Source organism: Lycium ferocissimum, chromosome 4 (assembly GCF_029784015.1).
Source record: "Lycium ferocissimum isolate CSIRO_LF1 chromosome 4, AGI_CSIRO_Lferr_CH_V1, whole genome shotgun sequence".
Lineage (NCBI taxonomy): Eukaryota > Viridiplantae > Streptophyta > Magnoliopsida > Solanales > Solanaceae > Lycium > Lycium ferocissimum.
In genome coordinates, this window is record NC_081345.1 from 33945227 (window position 1) to 33972895 (window position 27669).

At 35.3% G+C, this 27669-nt stretch overlaps 2 protein-coding genes, 1 long non-coding RNA gene and 1 other non-coding gene across 7 annotated transcripts in view; 3 read left to right on the forward strand and 1 right to left on the reverse strand.

Annotated features, from left to right (window-relative positions):
- Positions 1-16249, reverse strand: part of LOC132052448 (general transcription and DNA repair factor IIH subunit TFB4) — a 35709-nt gene extending 19460 nt beyond the window's left edge. For 2 of the 4 annotated variants that reach the window (XM_059443987.1, XM_059443986.1), the window contains exons 1-10: positions 16146-16249; positions 15958-16055; positions 15277-15520; positions 14887-14933; positions 10605-10642; positions 10485-10530; positions 10252-10305; positions 10084-10152; positions 9093-9169; positions 8299-8394 (exon numbers count right to left, since the gene is read on the reverse strand). In XM_059443987.1, coding sequence (XP_059299970.1) covers positions 8299-8394; positions 9093-9169; positions 10084-10152; positions 10252-10305; positions 10485-10530; positions 10605-10642; positions 14887-14933; positions 15277-15520; positions 15958-16055; positions 16146-16176 — 800 coding nt within the window. In that variant the 5' untranslated portion in view covers positions 16177-16249. Of the gene's footprint in view, positions 1-6310; positions 6783-8298; positions 8395-9092; positions 9170-10083; positions 10153-10251; positions 10306-10484; positions 10531-10604; positions 10643-14886; positions 14934-15276; positions 15521-15957; positions 16056-16145 lie in introns of those variants that run through there. The other 2 variants (XM_059443985.1, XM_059443988.1) reach the window with 2 other exon arrangements.
- Positions 4849-5481, forward strand: LOC132054624 (uncharacterized). Its single transcript, XR_009414336.1, has 3 exons — positions 4849-4905; positions 5019-5137; positions 5393-5481. It is a non-coding gene; the product is annotated as an uncharacterized LOC132054624 (long non-coding RNA).
- A 94-nt stretch (positions 16250-16343) lies between the features above and the next one.
- Positions 16344-16423, forward strand: TRNAL-UAG (transfer RNA leucine (anticodon UAG)). Its single transcript has one exon. It is a non-coding gene; the product is annotated as a tRNA-Leu (tRNA).
- Positions 16424-19439: 3016 nt separating this feature from the next.
- Positions 19440-24719, forward strand: LOC132052449 (uncharacterized). The gene is made up of 9 exons (XM_059443989.1): positions 19440-19626; positions 19746-19820; positions 20625-20711; positions 21468-21524; positions 22198-22290; positions 23570-23642; positions 23736-23811; positions 23970-24060; positions 24170-24719. The coding sequence occupies exons 1-9, from the start codon at positions 19576-19578 to the stop codon at positions 24287-24289; spliced, it is 723 nt and encodes a 240-aa protein (XP_059299972.1). The 5' UTR covers positions 19440-19575; the 3' UTR covers positions 24290-24719.
- Positions 24720-27669: the final 2950 nt, after the last annotated feature.

The window sequence follows — 27669 nt, forward strand, 5'->3', positions numbered from 1 at the left end:
CCTACCACGTCACTAGTCCGAACGTCATTGGAATCTTCTTGCTTTTTGATGACACCAAATTCCTTCTCCACGTAATGGACCGTATTATATCCCGAATCCACGATCCAATTAGAGAAGCTAAGACATCTTACTCGAGTCTCGGCCACAAAGCACCTTCCCCAATCTTCTTCTCTCGGTCACAATTAGCTTTCCTTGGCTCGGCAAAATCTTTTTATGTGTCCTACTTCACCACATCGATAACATTTAATAGTCTTCTTGCCATTATTAGAATACTCTTCCTTCGTCTTGGCGAGCTTGACCCTCATGGAATTAGAATGTATCATCTCTCTTGAGCAACTTCGCTCTTGTATTTCTTTAAAATTCCTCTGTTAGCAACAAAGAGCATTTCCTTCATAGACACACTAGCCAAATCTTTTGGCTAGTAGCTCTGTGATGACAACAAATTCTCAAACCTCCAAGGATGGTTGTTGATCCCATCCTTGAATTGATGTAACAAAAGAAATATATTTACGAATGATAATTCTTCTCATTCGTGCTTCCTAGATAGCCTCATCCGTATTTAATAAAGAAATCTCTCGAACATAAGTTCTTAATCCTCAAAAAGTACTCTTTGCGCAAAATTCATTCTCCAAGTATTTGCGTCCTTCTTGTCAAAAAGGGTCCTCCATATCTCATGAGTTGATTTGCACAATAATATGATCAAATAAGTTGTGAGAAATGGACCTCTTTAGGATGAACTCCGCTTTCGCATTAATGCTCCACTTCTTGTATACGTCGCTATTTTTCGGTCCGTCAATAGGAGGACTTGTGGTAACTACCATTAACAACATCCCACAAATCCTCTCCCACAAGGTATGACTCCGTACATGTCTTCCATACCTTGTAATTAACCGATTCAACAACTCCATCCCCGTCCATTAACACGGCCGCTCAAATCCATTTAGAGAAACTAGTTGAATCTACCACAAACCCGATCTTGAAATAAAATCCAAAAGCCAACTTGTGGCTATGGCTCGATACTATAGCGAGAAGAAAAGTAAATCGAAAAACCACCGTTCAAGCCCAAGATCGTTACTAAGATCGAAGATTCAACTAAAGAGGAAGCGTTGAAAAGGAGAATTTGGTTGAAGAAGAAAGACTTTCTTAAATTGGCTTAAATGACTTACAATTGGGGTTGGTTTGGCTTGGTTACAAATGCCTAATGTTCCTATTTATCTTTGTCTAGGGATCTTTCTCTCCATAAGAAAAAACTAATCATCTTTATCCCCTACCACTACTCTTCCAGAATATCTAGATTTTTCTTTAGGATAATTATCCAAGATCCTACACTAGACTATTCTAGATAATTCTATCTCACATTATCTAAAGAATTTCTAGACAATTCCTAAATACAATATATATCAAAGATATTATATTATAACTTTCTAGAAACTCTTTTAAATATCTATGATATTTTTGTTCTTCCAAAAAATTTACTTTAATTTTTCACATGTCCTTGTGCTATTTGAAATTGAGCTAACTTTACTGTTTTGTACTAATTTCAAATTATATTCAAAATTTAGAGGGTAAACTTGTGAACTCTAATGAGAAGGCAATATCAGATATTACTTAAACCAAATTTTAAATTACGGAGAAGGCTCATATATGCCATCAAATTATCGAAAATGGATCATTATGCCACTCGGCAATAGTTTGACTCATTTATGACATCGTCGTTACCAAAATGCTCATCCATGTCATTTTTCACTAATGCCGGTTTTACAATACCAGATATGACGTGTGGCCTCCAATTAAAGGTCTATATCATTTAATTGAACCAACACAAATGAAATCCTAAATTAAATCAAAACCCGACTCATACACCCGATCCATCCAAATCCTTTTAACCCTATTGTATAGATGTTAAAATGGTTAACAATTGGTTTTTGTTATCACAATTAGTTTAACATTTAAAGATAACATTCAGCTGTTAAGTGTTAAACTAATTGTAATAACACATTCATATGTTAAGTGTTAGGGATTTAATTTGTGTCGGTTTAATTAAACAACGTGGACTTCTAGTTGGTGGTCACGTGTCATATATGTTTTTGCAAAAATCGGTGTTAATGAAAAATGACACGATGCGCCATTTTGGTAACAGCAATGATATAAACGAGCCAAACGATGGCATAAATGATCAAATATTGACGAGTGACATAAATGAGTCAAATAATTTGATGGCGTATTTGAGGGACACATCAAAAGTTAAAGGGTAAACTTGGACTTGGACTTCCACTGTGAACACTGTAGAGCTCTCTAAGTCGAAATTAGAGGAAGCGTTGAGTAATAAAGGACTAACGCTGCCGTCTGTACACCACTCGGGATTTCTCTCCAGGTCTTACACTTCCATTTCTCAAATTAAACTTTTGAATTAAAAAAAGGAGGAGAAATTAGAATAGCATACATTTTAGGCTGTTCTTCAATAAATTAATGTGATTTTTGTACTTTTTTGTTTGCTAAAAACTAGAACACGTGACATCTAAGGTTTACTTAAATGGGATTTTTCTTGGATAATAACCGGGGAAGTGATTATATCTGAAAAGCCATATGTTTCAGTTCCCAATAATGAATTAGCAAAATGTGAATGGTGTTTCACTTCAACTAACCTTAAGATATGTTCTGCATGCCATGTGTTTACTACTGTGGTAACACATCATTGTACTTCAATTAATTTAACTGAATGCTGTTTTCTAGATAATTTTTTTGAGGGACCACAAGTATTTAGTTCCTGTAGACATAAACGCTGCTCCCTCCGTCCTAATTTATATGGTACAGTTGGAATTTCGAGAGTCAATCTAAGTTTTTCTTTTGACCATAAGTTATTTCTGTGCCTTTTAAATATTTTAAGTTGTTAATTATTGTGATTTATAGTACTTCTATGTCTAAATTCGTTTAGAAATTTGAATCTCGACATTTCAACACAAATTGGGATAGAGGGAGTATCAAAATTAGTGCCACGTTGTGTGTTTAATTTTCCTTTGGGCAACTTATAATTATGGTGAAAGCTAATTGCAGAAGTCAGATTGGAAGGGTTGAATGCAAGGTCAAGTCAAAAGCTGACAAGGAAAGGATAAAATCCATTACGTTCGCCCAGTATAAGGTTGATGGTTAAGCTTTATCTGAGAAGGTCAAGGTCCCTCTACTTTCTTGTTTCTACAACTCAGCTGCGATTAAGTTAATATTCTCATTTAGTGAATGTTTGCTAGTTGAATTTTGTGTTTGTTATTCAAAATTTGATTTATTTGGGCGAATGAATGCGTCAGAATATAAGCAGCAGCGAGCAAGACAATTAAGGTGGGGTAACGGGCAGTCTTAGAGTAAGCTCACTTGATTACGTATTAGTGTAGCAAGTTGGAGAACCGTAGATATTTCAAGAAATGGAGCATATGTAACTTGGATAATATTGCTATCACTGGATGTGATGCTTACACGTCTTTGTTTCTTGTTCTGAGTTATTTTAATATAATTTGTATCTGTGAGTCAAAATGAGGTCTTTGCCTGCTTTCTGTTATTACTTAATCCTTTATGTTAAAAGAGGGTGGAGTTGAAGGATATTCTGGAAAACACATAAAGTCAATTGACAAGGCTATCTAATTCCTTGGATCCTTTTAATTCTTTAAGAAAGTCTGCGCCAGCTCGGACACGTCTTTGATTGAGCTAATTATACCAAGATAACCAGCTATACTTTTATTTAAACTTTTTGAATTTGTGTTCATAGGTGAAGTTGTTTTTTTATGTTTTTACAATCAAATGTGGTCTGCCAAGGGATCTGAGACATTCCTTATGAAATACAGTGTAATGAGGCGAAGGATCAGATTCAAACAGAACACCTCTTTATCTCATCTACTGAAAATCTGCAGGCTACTCAACATTCCTGATGTTTTCATTGACCATAGGAGTGAATTGCTGACGAAATGTCTACTCCCTCCGTCCCAGTTTATGTGGTGGAGTTTGAGAAAGAAAGACTTTTGAAACTTGATCCAAGACAAGCCACAGACTTTTGTGTGGCTAGAAATCAGCTTTTTTAAGGGTAAAGCGAGAAGTTTAAAGCTAAATTGTTACTAAATAAGTATGACATTCTTTGTGGGACAGACTAAAAAATAAAGCATGAGACGTAAATTGGAACAGAGAAAGTACATGAAAGAAAAGGGGAAATCGGACATCCTTAACAGTTAGAAAGTGAAAAGATTGACAGTAACCATTTGTTTGGAAACCGTGAAGGAAAAGGAATGGAGGTTGACTAAGTTTCCCATTTCCTGGTTTGGTTTGACAAAAGAAAAATGAAGGAAATTGAAATCAGGAAAATATATTCCTCCTTGGTCTGCTATATCTCTCTTTTGGGAGGGAGAACTAAAGACCATTGTGAAAGGAGAATCAGTTTATGTCATCTCTTATATTTTATCGTTCTATACTTAGTTTCCGACAAAGTATAAGATCTTTATATGTGCATTGAAGTACCTAATTCCATCATCAAATTGTTTGGAATAGTTGATGGCTAGAAAACTCAAATAATTGCTTCAGAACCGTGGAAACCTCAATATTTGCTATATAAAAGTAGTTAAGGTTCCAAAGTAGCCGCAATATATGTGCGAGCAGGTTTAATCGCTTCAGACATTGTTTGCTTCTTTTTTCTCCTTTTTATCAGATGTCATAGTTTCACGTAATTACTTCTCCTAATCAACTCTGATTTATCTTCTTACCCTTGCTGGAGTTTTCATTCTCGATTTTCAACCTTGTCATGCAAAATAGTCTTGCTATTGATAGTATATATGGGTTTTGCATGAAGCTCATATCTACTCCTTCACTGCCAGGTTATTCCAATTACAGTGATGGACAATTACAATCTGGTGGAATCCTGGGTGTCTCGTATCCTTGTGCTTATACTTATGATTTTCTGATATAATTTTGAATGCTGTATTAAGGTCTATATTTGCTACATGTTTGACTTTCTGTTGTTCTCAACAAGTTTATTTCCCTAGATATGACTGATATTGATGAGAAGCAACTAGTTTTGTATGCTCAGATGGCAAACCTTGTCAGTCTGATTCTTCAATGACCCGAGATCAATGTAAAGGAGATTGCAGAAAACTTTTCTAAGGTATGGATTGTGGACCTGATTTTCGCTTCAGATGCTTCTAAAAACTATACAACCTTCCTCGTCCTGGAAACAAAAACTGTGCGACCTTATCCGTGTTGCATAGGCCTTTTATGAAAACTAGAGGACGGCATGGCTGAAGCCTTCCGTTATTCACTTGTCTGGAAGCCTTCCGTTATTCATTTCCCTTATCCTTTTTCTTATAAAATTCATTCTCTAACTTGGTGTTTCTCTATTGTCTTTTCTGAGGATGTTTAGTTTTCATGTAATGCACATACAATTTGTGACGCTGAACTGAAACCCCTGGGGACAGGCCATTACCCGGTAGTTTCTATGATCAACCACAGGTAGTTATTGTTGTTAAAAAAAAATTCTAGCTAGTATATGTATTTCTCTAAATGGCCTTTTCGTGTTATAGTTGTTTGCCGAATTCGGTTCTAATATTTGAGGGACGAATGGCTGTTGTCCGAGCGGTGCAGCATATACACAAAGGTACTGAGGTAATAGATTGTTTTCCAAATTATTTTGGTCAAATCTCAATTAGTTTAAATTTTCATTAATTGAAAAGTATGTTATCGTTCTGGAACTAAGAGTAAGATACAAATCAACCAACCAGAGGTTGATATCTGAAAATGCTTTCATTTGACAAGCAACTCCAATTTTGAGCAGGGATTGATAATTTGATTGCCAACCTGAAAATAATTTAACTTTTGATGAATGACCACATCAGATGGGTATTCTATAATTCATCACAATCCAACTTTGATGACATAGGAGTGATAGAATCACGGTAAAGTTAAAAGTGTGTAAATGACCTTTCCGGACAACTTTAAGGAGCAACTTATATATTAACTAATGAAATTAAGGTGAGGATACCTATTCTGCAACTTTGCACCAACTGAACAACAAACAGGTCATGTGAAGCTTTGCACCAGAAAAACAAAAGAGAGAGCATCTATTTACATTTTTAAGTCTAATTTTGAAGCACTGTAAAAAAATTCTTGTAAAAACAAATCATATTAGTTTCCAGTTGAAATGCCACCACGAAATAAGAATACTGGGGAAATTGGTCCCGAATTCCATTAAATTTTCATTATATGCACCTGCAAAGATTTGTTATACTAAAAGTTAAAATGACGGAAATACCAATACCATAAATAATTTAAATCACAGGACTAGCAGAAACCATGGACCTAAATTTCGAAGGATGATGTTTGGTACAATGACTTGCAATTTGTAACTTTTAACTTGTTTTGGAATTCTATCTCCAACTTTTCAATTGGCAATAACATTTTATATTGAAAGACTAAATCCAGACAAGCTCGTTAGAATCATTCTATGTATTCCTTCACCTAGAAAAGGAGATTCTCGACACTGGAAAAGGTTCAGCAACAATTTGCCTTCCTCTCTCCAAAAGTGACCCGAATACAAATCGACATCCTTCCAACCTCACTCATCATTAAGAGTCCCAGTGAAGGCCTACACTCATCTTTAACATTATATGGGACTGGGAGCTTATATCATAAGAAGCTCTTGAAAGACAGTTGTGCAGCAACCTGAGCTTTAGGATTATCTGTTCAAATCTGGAGTATTTCTCATCGGATCCGAGGCTGAGGGATCCTGGTTTCGTGCCTCTCCAAAATTTGATCTGCATTTGATGGCATGAAACTAAAAATTATCATACCCAGGCTCAAGCATCCATTATATGAATTGAGTTATCAGTGGAGTTAGTTGTAGAACAGATAGGATGCTACTACATGATAAACACCTATAATATTGAATTGGAATTAGCAAACCTTTTCCTGTGACTTTGGTTTGTGTGAGGAATGTTCTCGGGAAACAGGAAAAGAATCCTTAAAATGTTGATGACAAGTTATCCATTAGCACTAACTAGGTGAGTGAAGTTCATGTATCTTCTCTAAGAAATTTAGGTAGTAACATTAGTGAGACACCAGAAAGCAAAAAAGGTTACTAGAGCAATTTAAAAAAAGTGCAAGGTCGGTAACACTGGCTCAGCTTCTGGGTTTGATGCATTCACTCCACTGATTATTGATCCTAGGTTCCTTATAGTACAAATATGCATGTACCACATCTTTCTCTCGACAGCAAGACAATGTCAACAATATATTATAAATCAACTACTAGAGCACATCTTTTGTCAATGCAATGCTTCACTTCAGCAAAAGCCAAGGAAAAGGGAGAAAAAATCCAGAAAACAGCAAGAGACATCACTGGTGAAAGAGAACTAGTTCCCTGTTCCAGACAACCACAAACAAATCTTTTCTTTTTTAAAATAACAGAGTTGGCACAGTTACTACATACAAAAACATACCCAGTGTAATCCCACAAGTGGGGTCTGGGGAGGGTAGTCAGTAGTGTGTATGCAGACCTATTAATAACTACATGTTCTCGTAATATATCTAGGTCCCGTCTTTTTCACCTTATAAAGGAAATATCCAGCCAGTCACTAGTAGTTATTAGTAGGACTTTTAACAGCACCTATTTTCCAAATAATTGCTGTTCAGACCTCAATCTTTCCAGGAAACTAGAAGATATCACGTCGCAAAACTAAAATGTGAAAATCAGATAACTAAGATACACATTATTAAGTCCATGACTCCCTTGTCATTGCAAATAATATAACCAAGGATACAAAGGATTCATATCGCTGATTCCAACTAAAAAAGGATTGAGACACGGTTGATTGATACAGAACAGCAACCAATACTGCCAGTTCCTGTCTCGTATTTGGTAGGCGGTCTGGAAGGTGAGAAGTCAGAGACTCTTTGAAGGAAAACATGAGAGTGTACATAGATTGAAGTACAGAGCTATTTAGTGTGAAAACCTTGATGTAATAGAGCTAGGGCATGTAAATCATGGCAACTCTCCCAAATAGAATTTAGGAGTGCTGTATATTAGACTACCTCAACTCCTTGTGTGTGCAGTAATGGAGTTGAGTTTTTGCTTTCTGTAATGCACACTCCACAGCATCACTTGATGTTAGTTGCAATAGAACTCCTTACAGATTAAAAAGTAACCAGTACTGCCAGTAACATGTGACATGATCATATCATGTGGACCTTTTTGGTCGGAACACAATTCTTAATGCAGCATATTAATGAGAAATGAAGAGCTCGTCAATGAGACACTTTAATAAGACTCACCCGCATGTTGAGCATTTCTTGTGATGCTTGCAGAATATTGATAAACAAACAGAGCATATGTAACCCATGTCAATCGTGTTTTTATGGCAAAAGCACCTGCAAGTTAGTAGCAAACTTAATCAGACAAGCGGCAATACTTAATTTAATTGAGTGTGACGAGGGCGAAGAGTAATCCCAAACAAATTGGGGGCTAAATTAAAGAATTTGTGTCAGAATGGACTGGAAACTGAGCACAGATTTATTTGAGTTTAGATAGCAGGATACTCTGCTTTTGCTATTAGTAGCATAGGTCTCCTTGAAAAACATTCCTTTTCCTTTTTGTTGTAAAAGGATTCCATTGGATGCTTTTCAATTTGCAAACATAACTAGTGTGATTGAAAGAGAAAGTGGTCACCACCATCTAAAAGTAGCTCAGACAGAAAATTCCAGTTCATCAGTTTCTTACTTTCAATTATTGTAAGTGTTTCTGACCCTACTTTAAGTAAGGGTCCAGGCCTGTGTTGTTTCTCGGCACCCTGTTTCTATATTATGTAATTCAAGTTCTGGTTCAATTTCAAAAATTCAGATTCTTGATTGCCACTACTTAGCATACACTGGTTTGAATATTAAATGGTTCATGTTTCTTACTTTCAGATGAGAGAGGTTCTTTACAGAAAGAGCCAAATGAAAAGCACACATGAAGATGAAGGCTATAAATTAGGGGATATGCACAATCTGTAATACTAACCAATTATAAAATTACCAGCTCATCATATGAGAAATAATTTAATTAATAGGCACGCTGAATCACTTACGATGCACGGAAGTCAACTCCCACAGGTCTGGGAAGTTGCAAAAAAACCCGAGAATGTAAATCGGTCGCAAAAACTGTCTGTAAATATTACAGTCTCATCAGTATTTTCAAATGAAAAAAAAAAGGACATTTGAAAAAGTATTTTCAAATGAAAAATAGAAAACATCTAACACGAGACATTCTATAAATAAAGCATCTCAAATAAAACGAGGCATTTAACCATCTTAAAAATCACACCAAGTGAATGAAAACACATGGTACATCAACAGATCCGACAGAAACATGCCAACTTGATATCATATTCAGGAAACCAGGCAGACGATGATATCCGGCCTTTGGTGCAATGAAATGAAAAAAAGAAAAACTAATTTTATATAAGCAATCAATTTCAAAATAACTTCTGGGGCAGATATTATATTCTAGTCATGAAAGTGGTTGTAGCAACGGACCATTGATTTCCATGCAAAGTGAACGATTTTGAAAACAAGATCATACAACAATTACATCTACATTCATGATATTATCATATCCTACTCATAAAGGCATAGCATGAACAGTTCGCTATAGAGGGCAAAAGAAAAGTCATTGAACTGGTAGTCCAAATGACATTTGGAGAAGAGTTTCTATCCACAAAGCGTAAATTGTTACTTTTCAGTCATATGAAGTGCAAATCGTCACCATTTGGTTGATCACTGTATATCCAACCGCAACAGATAAGCATACGTATCAGAAGATAGAAACCAGATTTAAAATAGGGAAAACTTTTGGCAGGTCTTTTCAGTGTAAGCTCCTCGGAAAAAAAATTACATACAATAAACAAATCAAAGTATAGTGACTTGTTCAACATACTTCCAATTCAGATAGAAACTAATGTTTAGAGGCAGCACCGGAGACAACCGTATATGTTCAATGTTGGATACAATACAAGCTATTGACGAGTTAAAATCGTAAGCTAGAGATAACTTAGTAGTAACAATTTAAATAACACTTACAGAGAGATATTGAAACAGTCCATCTGATACTTGGGGTTTCAAATATACACCACCAGTGATGTAAGAAGCCTGACCCCAGATATGCACCATTACATCAGTAAGCCAAAATAAAACTCATGCTGGAAGGAATAGATTTAAAACCAAAACTTGCAAGTATAGAAATGCTACCTGCTGAAGAAAAGCAGAATGCTGAGATCCTATTACACATGAATCAATGGGCACCTGCAATAAAAATGCATTGCATTTCATAGAGTAGAAATACAATATAACAATCTGAGTACGGATCCCTAACTTTATAAATTCTACATTTATGAAGACAATATGACTACTTTCTAATTAATCTAGAAGGAAATGAAACGGTTACAAAATTGAAGGAAAGAATTGCTAAATCCTCTATATACCATTGAACGTTGAGCTGAGAAAATTGAATTCATGACTGCAACATATCTGCAAAAAAGAACATGTTTCAGCAGAGAACCTAACAATGAGAAGATTGTAGGTGCTGGTAAGATCCAACATACTGTCCGGGCCCATCTGGAGATCCATGCAGACATAATATCTGCCATAATTTCAAGCACAATTTCTTAGCGAATATAAATATTCATGTCCAACATAACAGAAAAGGAATCAAATTTTGAAGTACAAAACAAGAAAAGACACGATCCTAACAATTACCTTACTGCTAAAGGACACTAAAATACTAAATGATCAAATTAACAAATACAACAAACAGCATCAATGCTGTAGCAATATCTGGTAACATAACATTAAGAAATTGCCCATGAAATGGGACAGGAAACGGCAGTTGATGTGGGCATTTCAAGGGGAGACCTCTTGTAGATAGCTCCGGGAAGTGTGTTATCCCATGCCATGCACCACGCAAGGACTACTACAAGAAGTTTTTGTGTGAAGCATTCCCAGTTGAGAGTCATTTGCAGCACTATCTCCATGACAATTTCAACGCTGACGTGGTTGTTGGAGTTATTCAGAACAAGCAGGATGCTGTAGATTACCTTACATGGACATTTATGTACAGAAGGCTCACTCAGAATCCAAACTACTATAATCTGCAGGGTGTTAGTCACAGGCATATTTCGGATCACCTTTCAGAGCTGGTTGAGAATACTATCGGTGACTTGGAGTCAAGCAAATGTGTTACTGTGGTAGATGACATTTTGCTTTCACCCTAGAATCTTGGCAGGATTGCATCATATTATTACATCAGTTACACAACCATCGAACGTTTTAGCTCTTCTTTGACCTCCGAAACGAAGTTGAACGGCTTGCTTGAAATCTTGGCTTCAGCATCGGAGTATGAACAGATGCCAATAAGGCCCGGTGAAGAGGGGTTGATAAGAAGGTTAATTAATCATCAGCGCTTCTCTTTTGGGAATCCGAAATACACAGATCCTCATGTCAAGGCTAATGCTCTGTTACAAGCCTACTTCTCTAGGCAAGTGGTCGGTGGAAATCTTGCTTCTGACCAGCAAGGGGTACTTCTTTCTACTAGTAGGCTTCTTCAAGCAATGGTTGATGTAATATCAAGTAATGGATGGCTGAATCTAGCAATTCTAGCAATGGAAGCGAGCCAGATGATCACTCAAGGAGTGTGGAAGCGTGATTCTAGGCTTCTCCAACTCCCACACTTCACAAAGGAATTGGCTAAGAAGTACCAAGAGAATCCAGGAAAGAGTATAGAGACTGTGTTCGATTTAGTGGAGATGGAAGAAAACAAGAGGCGTGAGCTCTTGCAAATGTCAGAATCACAGCTTATGGACATTGACTGTTTCTGTAACCGGTATCCAGACATTGATTTGACATGTGATGTGCTGGACGGTTACTGGAAAAAGATCATCATTGCCAAATATGGAGCCCTAAATCATTGGAGTCCAAAGAAGAGCACATGTCCACACGGTGTTGGGCCATGGAAACACATCAGCAGCTTCCATCAGGTTCTCTTCCAGAATATATCCTACAAAGTTGGTAATGGGCTTCATGTGAAGTTCTGGGAGGACAGGTGGATTGGAAATGAAGCTTTAAAGGATTGCTATCCTGGTTTGTACCGAATTGCTATCAATCGGAAGGATACCAGAGTACAGAGAGAGTTATTGGCCTACACTTAGAAGGAATCTCAATGACTGGGAGATAAACGACGCGATTGCTCTTCTAGCATCACTTGGGGAATTTACTATGGATGATCAAACACCGGACAGGATTTTATGGGGAGTTTCTGAACAAAGGAGATCACCGTCAAAGAAAGCTATAATCTTTTGTGCTCTCAGAATGGTCTGTTAGAGGAATGGCCATGGAAACATTTTTGGAAGACAAAGATGCCTCTCAAAGTCTCATGCTTCACATGGTGTGCCCTCAGGGAAGCTATTCTTACACAGGATAACCTCAGCAGAAGGAAAATAACTCTAGTTAATAGATGCTTTTTTTGCCACAAAAGCTTGGAGACTGTCAACCACCTGCTGCTACATTGTCCAGTCACTGCTGAGATCTGGAGCTTCTTTTTTGCTATTTTTGGGTTAGTATGGACCATGCCGCAGTCCATAAAGGAAGCATATATCAGTTGGAATCATTGGAGAGTTGACAAAGCCATCAAAAAGGTCTGGAAGATGGTTCCTGCCGTCATTTTTTGGGTTATTTGGAAGGAGAGAAACCACATGTGTTTTGATGGGATTTCAACTCCTCTTCATACTCTAAAAGCTAGATGTTTAGTAGTTTTGTTCAGTTGGAGCTTTCACTCCCCTGTTAATAGCATTGACAATTACCTGGACTTTGTTAGCTCCATGATTCTTGCATAGTCTAACTTAGTTTCCTCTCCAAAAGCTTACTAGCTTTTGTTTTTGCTCCAAAAGCTCCCAAGCTTTTGCTTTTGTAAATGGCACCTTCCAGTTGCCTTTCTTAATGGAAACTTCTTACTTCATCAAAAAAATGTGATGTGCTGGACGGTGTTAATGTGAGAGAGCAGGAGATGATGTGACTTTACAGGTAACTCTTGAACGAAATCTTGAGGGTAGAACCGAGGTTGGACCTGTGTTTGCGCCAAGATATCCTAAAGACAAGGAAGAAGGATGGTGGCTTGTTGTTGGCGATCCTAAAAGCAACCAATTATTAGCTATTAAGAGGGTTACTCTCCAGAGAAAGTCAAGGATCAAACTTAATTTCACCGCCCCTGCTGAAGCTGGAACGAGGGAGTACACAGTCTATTTCATGTGTGATTCTTATCCAGGTTGTGACGAGGAACATACTTTTGCACTTAATGTGAAAGAGGCAATGGCTGAAGACAACACTTGAAGAGAGTGAGTTAGCTTTTACTTTTTGGTAATTTGCCCAGCTGCTTAATGTACTGCTTCTAGACAATCTACTGAGACTAAGTGCTGTTTTATCCTATTTTAAATTGTTTCATTAACTAGTTTTTTCACGATATTAAGCAGTTTATTTTTAGCTTTAATAATGTGATCTGAAATGCCTGCTTGGTAGGGTGTGGTAATTACTTGTTTATTTGGGATTATTGGTGATCACTTGCCTCATATCCTATAGTTTTCTGTCTTTTCTTCTACTCATCTGAAGGCATTATATTTGTTTCAATGACTAGAAGCTACTCATGTTATTATGCTTACATTAGGATTCGCCTGTTTACGTTATGCCTACAGCCAGTTGTAGGATTCACATTCAGTATAGCTGTATAGGTATTACCTTTTCTTTTGCTTGTCCCCCCTTTACATAATTCTCTAGAGATAGGGAATCAACATAGATAGTGCTTTGACAGTTAACACTATGGATGATCTTTCCACCATAGTTGACCACTAACTCGTCAATTCCTGTTATATAAAATAGGAGAAATTGTATGCTATGCCCTGAATATGATCATTGAAATAATATTTGAATAACAGTTTGTGCATATATCAATAAAACCATTTTCTACCGAAAATCGAGATAAACTTATATATACACTGCATATCTCGCACATCTTAACGCCAAAACTTTTTCACAAATCAAATCAGCTATTACGTATGCCAACCTTTTCATGTATATTCAACTGTTCATTAGTTTATCAAGCACTTGTTTCTGCTGTAACATTTTGCACTATTCAGACAACCTAATTCCAGTTCCTGTCTCACTTGGTTCACCAGTCAGAGGAGATGAAGTTGGCAATACATGAGGCATTATCTTGGTTTTTGGAAGTAGTGTATTTTCCTTTTGACTTCTCGGGAACCAGAAAGGAGAGAGCTGATTCATTTTCATTGCTGAGGTGGTGTAAGGGGAAGTAGTAGTTTCTTTTTTTTTTTTTTTTTTTTTTTTTCATTATTATTCTTGATACGGATGGGAATGGTAGTTCCACTATACCATTGGGAAAAATTACAGTACAAGTAGATCAGGACACCTTGATATTTAACTGATGGTTTTGTTTAAGCCTTAAGGTACATAAAACATCAGAATAAAATTAAAATATTACCTCAACAAACCCCCATTAAGTTGGTTATGCACCTTAGAGGCTAAGAAACGCTCTTTCAGAAGTAACATGAAACAGAAAAAGGCCAAAGAAGTCACTGGGGAAACCTAGAAGTTCTTTTTCCCTTGGATGAGAGATATTTACATGGATAACCTATTTGGCATGACAACATTTTATGCAAATAAATGCTAAAATTTACTATCCCAAATTGATCGACCAGTAAAATATCACATAGGAATAAACAAAATCCACAGACATACTTGTCGAAATTTACATATCAAATTCCACCAATCTAAATTCCCAGAAGAACCCATTTTCAGTTTCTTCTGAAATGAAGAACTTACCCGAGGCTGTGGATGAAGAGGCCCTGAACGAAATACCCGTTGGATATCTAACAGTTCACACACAGGTCAAGAAAAGCACTTCCTCTAAACATACATGAATTCAAAGCCATGTACCATAACAGATAAAACCAGTGGCGGATGTAGCTTATTAACTACGGGTTCAACCAAACTCAGTATTTTTTATACGAAACATGAATATATAAGTGAAAAATACCAGAAAATTATATTTTGAACCCATAATTTCAAAAGTACAAGAAATTCAGATGTAAGAACTTTAATTATTAAACCCATCAAGTTCAAATCTTAGATCGGCCTCTAGATAAAAAGCATCAAAGTTGCAATTCAATGAGAATAAATTTAAAAAATAACACATGAACTAATTGAGGATACAGCACAAAGCCATAGAAAGTGAGCCAGAAAGCAGTGAAAATTCAACTCCATCAACAGAGTCTTCTTGACTCAACAACTCATCTTCATCTACAAACTCCTCAAGTTTCTCCAACAAGCATTCGGCCCTTTGCATCGAAGCAGTAGACGAATCGAATACGTAGTTACATGAGTTGTACCCAGTTGCAATCACAACCACTTGGTTCATCTGATTCAGTAAAAGTATCGAATTCAAGAAAGCAAGAACCTGCATTTTTTTGCATAAATTCCAGAATCAAAATACAATAAATAGAAGAGTTAATGGGGAAAAAACACACCTGAACTATCACTTTTCCACGAGTGAGTTTCACATCCTAACTATCAATTGTTCCCTTTTCATACCTGAACTACCACCATCTAGGCATCAAAACACGACTATCAGTTGTTCCCTTTTCCTACCTGAACTATCACCATCTACGCATCAAAACACGACTATCAGTTGTTCCCTTTTCCTACCTGAACTATCACCATCTACTCAACTATGTGTTTTAATAGATATATGGTGATAGGAAAAGGGAACAACTGATACTTGGGATGTCAAACTCGGGGTAAAAGTGATAGATCAAGTGGTTTTTGACCATGTAAATAGAAAATGCAAGGAATATTCATTTAAAAAAACAATTTTGGGTTTTGGGGGGTTGTTACATGAGATAAAAATTTAGAGAATGTGAAGGAAGTATTCTTCATGAAGCTCCAGAAGTAGGGATTTGTATCAATCAGAACCATCAATAAGCTCACATCATCTGAAATTATTGAAAAGAGAAATAATTTGATAAGTATGATAATGCATATGGACATGTGAAGTTTTTCTTTTATTTATGTTAGTCCATTACCTGCGTAAAGCTTTGATGAAACCGGAGTCATAGCCGCCGCCGGAACTTACTGGAATATAGAGAGTGTCGCCGCCGTCCCCTTGTGTTAAAATGAAGTGAGAACAAGAGCGGAACAAAACAAAGCGATTGGAGACGATAAAGACTAGTAGGAACGAGGTAGAGAGTAATTTATATTTTCAGGAGTCACCCACTCATCAGGACAGTTTGGCCGAGTGGTCTAAGGCGCCAGATTTAGGCTCTGGTCCGAAAGGGCGTGGGTTCAAATCCCACAGCTGTCAACAAATTAATCTTTTTCTTTCTATTTTTCTAACCCAAATATCTACTATTGTTATAGGGTTTTCCTCAGGCCCCCTTTGTCCATGAGAATTATTTACTTTTTTCCGGAATATTTTTTTACTTTTTTCACTTTATGGTGTTTGGTCATAAAAATTCCAAATACAACTTCAAGTTGTATTTGGAATTTGAAAAACAACCAAAACTTGTTTTTCGCCTTTTTTTTACTTTTTTCACTTTCAATACATTCAAACAACCAAATATTTCATTGCAAAAACTATAACTAAACACAACTCCATCTTCAACTCCAACTCCAAAATACATTAAAGATTTGTCTATTTGCTTACTCTAAAGAATAGGATTCGTACTCCTTATTCATATTGTTTCCCTTTTTGAAAATTATTTATAGATAAAAATAGAAAACAATGATATTTTTATATTACAAATGTTCATTCATTTGTAATATTCTGTCATAAATATAGTATATTAAATTATTAATTAAATACCTGATCAAAATCTCTACACTAATTATTGGTAATCATAGATATTGTATTTTTATAAAGATGGTTAATTATTATATTATCAAAAAAAGAAGATGGCTATTATATGGAGGGGGGGGGGGGGTAAATTTAGTTATAAAGTTGATTGTTGCTATTAAAGGTAAAATATTGTTATAGAGAAGTAAAATATAACATAAAAAATCAGTTTCTAAAAAACTTAGCTATTATAGAGAGGTATTATTATATGCGGATGCTGTTATAGAGAGGTTCGACTGTGTAGTCAATTTTTTATTTTTATTTTTGTTTCTTTCCACTATTTTGCTTAGTCCATGGCTTAGTTAGCCATTGTAAAATCTTTTTTCGCCCCTCATACGCCCCTAACGATGTGGTTACACACACCTCGCCATCTATCAAATCAGTGGGTTTTAGCACCAGAAAATCATAATTCAAGGGGATAACGTAAACTAGACATAGTTTAATATGAATAACAAAAATATAATAGTTTAGGGTAGTTTTGATCAATTATCTATACATAAGTAAAATTAAAGAAGAACTAAAGTTAAAGTAATTAAAAGCTAAAAGGGAGATAAGAAAAGGTAAAGAGAAAAATATAGGACACAATATAGGACACCACTTTTATCTCATTTTGTTGAGAGCTCTATGAGGGTAGACAAATTGAAGTAGACCAAGCTCTCATTTGGTTATATTTCATAGTGATTTTAATCTATAATTTTTTATCTTAGCTGTCTTGGGATTGAAAGGTGTGGATCAAGTACCGCGAACAAAAAAGCTCTAAATTTTGATAATTTGAAAAACATATATGCAAGTTCTTTTTCCGTCTCCTTCCTCTATTATGCTTAGTTCATGACTTAATTAACAATGTAAAAGCACGTTGATGCGCTTTTCACCGTTTCACGTGCTCTCAAGGAAGTGATTATAAGCACTTTACCATTTGTCAAGTCAGGAGTTTTTTTAGCACTCGAAAGTATAGTTCATGAGGTAACATAAACTAGATATACTTTAAATATGAAACTAATAAAAACATGATAGTTTAGGGAGGTTTAGCACCTGAAAATTATAATTCAGGATACATCAAACATAATTTAAGTATGAAACTAATAAATGCGTGATAATTTAGGAGGGATTTAATCCACTATCTCATTACATTAAAGGTTTTTCTTGGGGTTAACCTTTTTTCCTTTCGATTTTTCTAACCCATATATCTGTATTATATTAAGGTTTTTCTTATCAGAGGGGAAACAAGCCAGGTAGAGAAAAGGATATAAATGGTCCCTTAACTATGAGAGTAGGTTCAAAATAGTCCCTTAACTATGCTCTTAACGGTTTTGGTCCTTTAAGTTTACCACAAGTTAACAAAAATGATCCCTTAACTATGAGGGCTGGTTAAAAATAGTCCCTTAAGTATGCACTTAACAGTTTTAGTCCTTTAAGTTCGCCAAAAATTAATAGTTTTAGTCTCCGATAAAATATTCATCGAACTCTGAAGTTTGTTAGATTTGACCAGAATTATAACAAAAAAAAAAAAAAAAATTTAGCGAGAACTCACATTTGAGGTACACATTACTTAAAAAAAGGTCAAATATCTCGGGACAAAACCGACATAAGTAAATTAGAAATAGCATAAATTACAAAAATTGTCACTACTAAAAACGATGGATGGAAATCGACAGATATAATCGAGGGACACTATTTTAAATTTTTATTGTTTTTTACGAAAACCAACAGACGTTCGTCGGTTATTTTGGAGAAAAAATGCGCGAAAACTATTTTTTTTTTAAAGAATCACTACGATGGAAATATTTATTTTTATACCGAGTTTTCAGTAAAAAGGAGGCGAGTGTATTTTACTTAGCTAATGAACTCCCTCGGTTTTAATCAACAGAGTCCGTCAATCTTTGTGTTTTGAGATACTATTTTCTTACATTATAAAGTTCGTAGGTTTTTCCTCGATTCTATAACCGACTGATATCCGTTGATTTTATCTCGAGATATTTGGTCTTTTCTTTAATAATGTGTACCTTTAAATATGAGTTATTGCTAATTTTTTTTTCATAACAACAACAACAAGCCCAGTATAATCCCACCATGTGGGGTCTGGGGAGGGTAGAGTGTACGCACCTAACCCCCCCCGAAAGGTAGGGCGGTACATTTTCGAAAGACTCGGCTCAAGAGAGGAAAAGAGAGGAAAATAAGACAAAAGGTCAGATAAGGTCAAGCATATCGAAAACAATATGGAAACAAGGAATAACAAAAGCGAGAAAGTCATGGTAGAACAGTCCGGTTCTCGTCAAATCTAACAAATAGAGTTCGATTAATATATTATCAGAGACTAAAAGTATTAACTTTTGGGAACTTCAATGATCAAAACTGTTAAGTGCATACTTAAAGGACTATTTTTAACCAACTTTCATAGGTAAGGGATCATTTTTTTTAACTTGTGACAAACTTAAAGGACTAAAACCGTTAAAGAGCATAGTTAAGGGACTACTCTCATAGTCGAAGTGACCATTTATGTGCTTTTTCTCAAGCCAGGTACTGCCTCTTCTCTCACAGTATCACGCCGCTTGAGTACTTAGCCGTGAGTCTTGAAATTTGAAGTTTTCACGAAAAATTTGAAGCTTTCCATTGTGAAGACAATGGCTTCAAGACCCTCAACTACTTTATCAAGCTTCATTGATAAACCAGTAGTAAGTATTCTCTTTTTCCCACTTTTTTTCTTATTAATTTTTCTATGTTCCAGGATTTAGATTAATGAATTCATGCATGTTTTCTAATGCAAAAAGATTGTATTCTTGCTTTGAATTAGGTTCCTGGTGATGTGATTTTGGATCTTTCTAAAATGACTGACCAAACCATCAAGCTAGGTGGCGGCCTCCACCAGGTTTTTTTCCTATTAGGGTTAATTTCTTTGGTATTTCTCAATGGTTGTTGTTGGCACATGTGTTTTGTAATTTTTTTTTTTTCGTTCAAGACATGATAGCAATGAATAAAAGAAGTAAGTTTGCCTGTGTATGGTTCCTTTTATATACAAGTCAAACCATTTCATTAATAAAAACACCAAGACTGTGTGAAGAATATGTTCAATTTGTGTATATGACTCAACTTGTGTGAGTGTGTCAACCATAGTCATCTATCAAGTCTGTCCAACTATCTCTACAACATTTTATTATCTCCTTACACAAAAATATTAATGAAAAAAATGATCTTTTAATGTTTTATACACTGTTATTGCTTTATTCATTGTTCAGAGCACCGAGCAAGTGTTAGAAAGTAAAAACTATGTACATGTACAATGCTTTAGTCCCTTCTCACATTCGGGGAATCCATACAATCTGTCATTGATTCTGGATCATTACAATTTTACTTGCTTTGATAGACCAAGAACTCAACAATTGCAGACACATAGTTCTTGCTTTTTTGTAAAAAATATTTCTTTTTAGTTCATTCCTCTGTGGATGGTCGTATTCCATTCAGCATTATTTGAGTTGTGGTCTGAATATTGGTACTTGAGAATTTTTTTTTACGAAATTGGTAGCATGAGTCTGAATATTGGTACTTGAGAAATTTCTATCCTACTTTACTGTGCTCAAAGTATAACGAGGCAATGCAGCAGATTTTAGATTTTCTAACTGCCTTCAAGATAAATATCTCTGATCTTCTGTACATGTTTTTACCGTGTTGGCAGGACCATGATGCTATAACTGTAGTCAAAGCAGGTATTTTGAGATTTTCAAAGCCAAATAAGTACTGGATTGAAAGCTCACAGAAGAGAGTATGTGAAGTGCTATCTTTCTAGAATTATCTACGTATGAACTTTTGCTGTTATTTTAAGTAGATTTTATTGGAAAAATTCCAGGGTTGTTGCTTTCTTCAGGTGGTTGACCAATATCTTAATACATTAAAGTAACCTGAAACTATTTCTTTTCACTACAGCATTCTTCTCATGATTGAAACAAAGATAGTAAACTGCAGATTTAATTTTCTTACAGTGAAACACTAAGGGCATATGTTTTAAGTTAGATAAGCAGCACATATTCACTGTTTAGGTTGAACTTTGGAAATTGATGTAACTCATCTACTGTGAGATTATATTATAGTCTAAATAGCTAAGTTGCTCTATTGCTAGAATGAAAATCAGCCAATATGCATGGGGGTGGATCTGCAAAATTTAGATGTTTCTTAAGTCAACAATCGCGCAAGTAAGTTAATGTCCCTATTTATGAGAGACAAAGCAAGATTATCCAATTCAGAATTGCAGGAGTCGTTTATGTTTTTTCTTGTACTCATTAACTCAGTTAAAAGTATGAAATTACAACGCATTGTGTTGAAATGTGAGCCATAGTACTAATGATTCCACTGGCGAATACTTGTTTTCTAGCTTTAACCGTCTAATACAACTATTTTAGACATAACCATGTTCGGAAAAAAAAGGTTAGGATGATCTGTTTTAGTCGAGTCGAACTTTTTTTTAAAGAACAGTCGAGTTCAGCTTTCTTTGATTCGCTGATCCACTCTAATCTCTTTACAGTATATACCTACCGTGGGGGATACAGTCCTTGGAATTGTGGTGGACCAAAGAGCAGATGTAAGCAATTTTTAAGTATTTCGAAACCGCTGCTTGTTCTTATTTATAAGCAATACCACTGCTTATTGTGACAACTTCCTTATTTTCGATTTCTGGTGAATTGTTATGTTTATGCAACTCCTGGCCGTGTCCTTAATTCTACTTGCTGCAGCGTGAACTCTGTAACAGCTACACTTTTAAGTAGTTGAGTAAGATATGCATTTAAGAGCTAAATTTTTTTAGCATCCCACTATCCTTTTCTTGTTAATGAGTGAAGATACTGATATTCCTTTTTTATAAAATAAAAGTAACTTGTTAATGTCTTCATTTTTTTGATGAGTTTCCTGTTATGCTGTGAAACTATCTACCTCTCTTCTATTTGCTTATAGCGTTATACAATAATAGTATAGTTGGTGCTTTAACTAGGAGTTTCCTGCTGCTCTAGAATTTTTGCTTTTGTGTGTTTCTTCTGCTTCCTGTTTTTGATCAATCAGATCTGTACTTATCTAAGACATAATGAGCAATTTTGATGAGAGATTTCCTGTCGTTTGTCTATTTTCCTGTCATTTTCATGAATTCATCAAGATTTGTCACAAATATAATGATGGTCCATGCATAGCACACATAACTAATGTCATTAAGATCTATGATTTTTCTTTGTGAACTTCAAATTCACTTTTGAGTTTTCTGGCAGAGCTTTTTTGTGGACATAAAAGGGCCAATGGTGGCTTTCTTGCCAGTGCTGGCATTTGAAGGAGGGACTAGGAGAAACATACCCAAATTTGAGGTGAAATCCTAAGTTCCATTATATTTGAGCTCATATTCTTTGTTCTTTTCTACTTTTATGTTTCTTTATGATAGAAAATACTTGTGCAAGTACTGAAATGAAGATACTGTTTTGCAATTTTTATCTGATTGCAAATTTTCTCTTTATGAATCTTGATCATTTGAAACTGAATTACAGCTTTATTGTTTAACTCAAATTGAGATAGATGAATTGGAAGGCTCCTTGCAAATGGGGCAAGCTTGACTCTCCTCTAGTTGAAAATTTGAATTCTATTAATTGCTGGTTGCTTGTTCAAGAATTGCTTGATGTGGCCTCTTCAATTAGAAGATATCACATTAGTTCATTGATAGCAGTTTAATTTACCCTCTCCCACCCTCCTTTAAGTGAGTAGCAGTCATGCTGACATTGTAGCTTTCTAGGTGTATGTATTGAAATGAGAGGTAATATTGCCTTCTGTGATTTTGTGTTTCTGTGATTTCCGTATTCAAATGAGTTAGAATTTGTTCATGCCAGAAGAAGTTGATTTTCAAATGGAAGATGCTATCTCTTAAATCTATTCTTATGAATTCGTATTGCTTAAAATGTAAAATAAGACTCAGATAATAGGCATATTTGGTATGTATTAAAATTGTTGAAGTGTGTGACCATCTCACACTTTAATATTCAATTATATTCTCAACAGAAATGAGACTTAATGTTGCCTTGTGTGATTTTGCGTTTCTGTGATTTCCATAGTCAAATGAGTTAAATTTTGTTCATGCCAGAAGAAGTTGATTTTCAAATGGAAGATGCTATCTCTTAAATCTATTCTTATGAATTCTTATTGCTTAAAATGTAAAATATGATTCAGAAACGACTAGTCTTGCTGCCAGCAGTGCTGTACAAGCATAATCGCTCTAGAAATATTAGTATTCCTACTCAATGTAAAAGGATTTATTGTGCCAAGCAAATTCCTCAACTACGTGATTCATAATTAATACTTGTGCGTCTCAGTAACTGGCCCCAAATTACATGTTCAACTAGGATAGATAGCTTTATGGGGTATTCACACCCAATATAGAGCTTTTCATGTTTCATAGGTCAGACATAGTACTTGCTTGTGAATATGCCAGCACCATCTTTGTGCTATTGTGCAATAAAATAATACTCAACTAATTAAACAGAAGGACTAAGCCTACTGGAACTCCAATTTTTAATGTCATGGCCTTGAAATCAGAGTGAACCATATGATTCACCTTAATCATTTTTTTCTAACGCATAACTTATCATGCTATTTCAGGTAGGTACTCTAATTTATGCTCGTATTGTCAAGGCCAACACTGGTGCGAACCCAGAGTTATCGTGCATGGATGGTTGGTGCCTTCTCTAAGTTGCAACAGAAGTTCTTGTAATTCCTAATCTATCTGCTTTTCGTAATATTAAAATAATTATCTTATTCGATACAGCTTCTGGAAAAGCTGCCGAGTTTGGCCCCCTCAAAGATGGCTATATGTTTGAATCTTCAACTGGTCTATCACGGATGTAAGATTCTGTTTTGGCTTTATCTTGCAACAGTGAAATCTTTGGTTTAGATTTTACTGAAAATGCAACTTGGTCATCAGAAAAGGGACAAGAAAGGGTGAAGATCTTGTTGCTCTTCCCTTAGCTAACATTTTCATCTTTTTGTGTTTTCTTCCTAGGCTGCTGAGCTCACCACCATGTCCAGTACTTGAAGGTCTTGGAAAGAAGATAGCTTTTGAGATAGCTGTTGGTTTAAACGGTCGTGTTTGGGTATGCAAATTTGTTCAGTCTTTATTATTGTGGTTTGGACTGTCCATCTCTTCCAAATTGTCAAATACTTCTGCTTCTACTCTCAATTTAGATACTTTCTCTGCTATAGGTAAATGCTGAGCACCAATCGTCGATCATCCTTGTTGCGAATGCAATAATGAACTCTGAGTCATTGACCCCAGTGCAGCAAAAGATTATGGTGGAGAGGCTGCTTGATAGAGTAAATTGAACTGGATCTAGCATTTCGACCATTTCCAGCAGCCAAATGAATTCATGGATAATGTGATTGGAACAATACTGCAGAACATATACGTGAAGCCAAAAGTAGAATTTGGCTTGAGGAATTATAGGCTGCGTTCATCCGATTCTTCACTCATGAAACTGTCCTGCTTGTTTTATGTGATTCTGGTGAGAGTATAGCGAAAGGATGTAACACCATGAGCATAATTAGATTTTATCAGAGGATTGTCCGTAGAAGCATTTTGTCCATGGTTGTATTTATTCTCATATATCAATCTTCTGTCCATCATCTAACAGATTTGAACTTCTCAGAGGAGCATGCGCGCACCTTGTCTAGTTTAACGGGTACCTGCTACCTCTCCATTTCTGACAAAGGGGAGCAGGAAGATATTTGATGAATCTATATGAACTTTTAAATCCTTCTTGGCATTTATATTTGATGGTTTTTTTCTTTATTGCAAAGCTTTAGGTTACTCTTACATGCAAATTCATATGATTTTTTTTCCCTTTCTCTAGTATCTGAAATGAACATGCCCGGATTTTTGAAATTCCACTAGAAGAAACTCTCAACATTAAGATTTGAAAAAATATTGACAAGGTTTTAAGTGCTAAGTGACAATTTAGCGTTTAAAGCGGAGTTCTAAATTCATGAATGGAGGAAGCTTGACCAAGACAACAACTAAAATGAAAAACAAAAACAAAAGGGCGATATTCAGCATCAATCAAGGTAAAAAGGTGACTGGTATCGGTACATGCACAAAAGCCATTTTTTTGCGCGGAGTGCCCTTCTTTTAATTTGGCTGTCTTTTATATTTTCCCTCATTTATGCGCTTCTTTAATTTTTGCCCCCTCGCCGCCCGTTTAATGAAAGTTTTTTGACGAAATTACCCTTACCCCATTAAAACCCTTTCTATTTCGTCATTTGCCCTTTTCTTTTCTTTTTTTGCTTCTTCGTTCCTCCTTTGTTTTGTGTCTGTTTATCTGTTCCAAAATTTAGGTACGAATTTGGATCTTTTGCTCGTTTCAATATTTGTTTTTATGTTAAATTGTTGTTTGTTGAATTGATATCTTTGTCTTCGTCGTTTTTTATATTTAAGTGATCCTTTTTGATTTAAAATTATAGTGTTTTGTTAAAGTGTCCGTATGATTTTTTAAACTTTAGTTTTCGTTGCCCATGTATATATTTTGGTTTTTTGAATGTCGTATTATGAATGTCGTAATATGTTTTAGTTGATTTTGATATGCGTTTTGGTTTTCTCTTCGTTGAATCTTTGAAGTTTTGCACATGTGAGCAATTTGTTTTATGTTGTTCTTTGTTGTTTTTGTTTAATAATGCTTTTTGTGAAGAATGTGTTTGTGCGAGGCGGCATATGCCTGTTCCGACAGAATTTTTGTTTTTTGAAACTACATTTATGCCTATTCCGGCATAATTTCGTGATTTAAGTTACTTTGTATGTGTTATGATTTTTTGGTTTTTATGATAGTTTATATGTTTTCCTGATTATAAGCTTTAGTTTAAGATTTTTGGTGTTTTTTTTGTTTAGTAACACGTGTTTTCATGAAGATTTGTGTTTGTACGAGGCAACATATGCTGGTCCGGCAGAGTTATTGGTTTTTGAAATCGAAGTTATGCTTATTTACGGCATAAAGTTATGCCTGTTCCGGCATAACTTCATGAATTAAGTTAATTTATGTGTGTCTTTGTTTTTTGGTGTTTTCTTGTTAATAATTTTTGTTTTTATGCAATCTTATGTGTTTTGGTTCTTTCTTCTATTATGTGTATTTGTGAGTATGACATGAAAAAGAGAGCAAGATCTCAGAAGAAAGCAAAAAAATAGATTGTTTTAGTTGAGCAAGATCCGTGAAGAAAGGAAAAAAATAGTTTGTCTTAGTTATTTTTGCACTATGTAATTTTGTTTTTTTTTTGGTGCGCCCTTGTGTTTTTTGTAAATGTTATAAGATTGTACGGTTTGTTTTGTGTTATAAATTTCAACTTTAACCACCTTTGTAATTTGATGGTGTTCATTTTTAATCTCAACTTCTCTGTTCATAAAAAAGCTTATTTTGTTGAAAATCCAAGTTATACCGTTTCCATCACAACTTCATGGTTGTTATATAATAGAAGTTTGCCGGGGTCGGCATAGTTTCTCATTATGTAAATAGAAGTTCTGCCCATTCCGACAGAATTTAAGTTAAGAAAACTTGCCATAACCAACAACAAAGACAAACCATTTGAAGTTATTTGACCAGCAAAATGCATTTATTGGGGATTATTTGTGACGGAAAATTTTTTTTTGTTGAAAACCAAATTTATGGTGGTTATTTAATAGGAGTTTGCCGGGTCGGCATAGTTCCTCATTTTATGAACGAAGTTCCACCCATACGGCGAAATCGCAACAAAGATAAAACGTTTTTAACTTTTCTACGAACGGTCGAACGCATTTTATTGGGATTAGTTGAGACGCCATAATGGTTGTTTTAGTATGAATGAATTTTTGCTATGAATGAATGAAATATTTTACTTAGTGTTAATTGTATTGTCTTGAATGTTTTATCCAATTTTCCAAGATTTTAAAATGTTATATAAGCAACAAAGCCCATAAGTATGCCGCTAACGGCATACTTATTTATTTTGTAAGCGAAAGACCTGCCGGTCCGGCATAAATGTGAAACATGAAAACAACAAGAGAATAATATTGTTATGTCCCAAGGCATACATCTATTAAACTTACCAGGATGTAGTATTTGAGATACCAATTTTGTTTCCCCAAAAAAATCGTTATACACCTTACATGAGGCATAAATTATAAAACTGGATAATTAAATTTGATGATTTTTTTTTCTTTTTCCTCAATGTTTTATGGTAGAGAATTGTAGATTTCATGTAGGGACATTTATCTCTTTCTCTTATATAGTTTTTTATTATCAACAACAAGAAGATAACAACTTAGTAAAAGAAAATAATAAAAGAAAGAATGGACGAAAGAATAAATGTGTGATTGATGCTTGAAGTCTCGGTCTTAGTACTACCAAAGTTTTGCCATTTCTTTCGAGCGAGTGCGCATTATGCGTCAAGAATCATAAGATCAATTCATATAAACCATGTATAAGAGTGTGATGTTAGGATGACAATTTCCTCTTCTTGTATCGTCTTGAATATGGATTGAGAGCTGGACTGTGGTTACAGGTTGCCCTAGTGTGTCCAAAGAACTTGCATCTACCACGTACGTATGTGTACTTTGTCGATTCTCTTCTTGGGCGATATCTTTTTGTTTGTTTTCTTCCGTGTCTTATTTTAACATCGGGCGGCATTATTTTAATATCCATAATGTTTTGTGGAATAATCCATGAGTCTTGATTTCCAACGAT

Bases quoted from the DNA above. Each gene is read 5' to 3' on its own strand.
- LOC132052449 (XM_059443989.1), top strand. From the start codon at position 19,576: ATGGCTTCAAGACCCTCAACTACTTTATCAAGCTTCATTGATAAACCA. The intron at 21,525-22,197 runs GTAAGCAATTTT...GTTTTCTGGCAG, and splicing joins TGGTGGACCAAAGAGCAGAT to AGCTTTTTTGTGGACATAAA. The intron at 24,061-24,169 runs GTATGCAAATTT...TCTCTGCTATAG, and splicing joins GTTTAAACGGTCGTGTTTGG to GTAAATGCTGAGCACCAATC.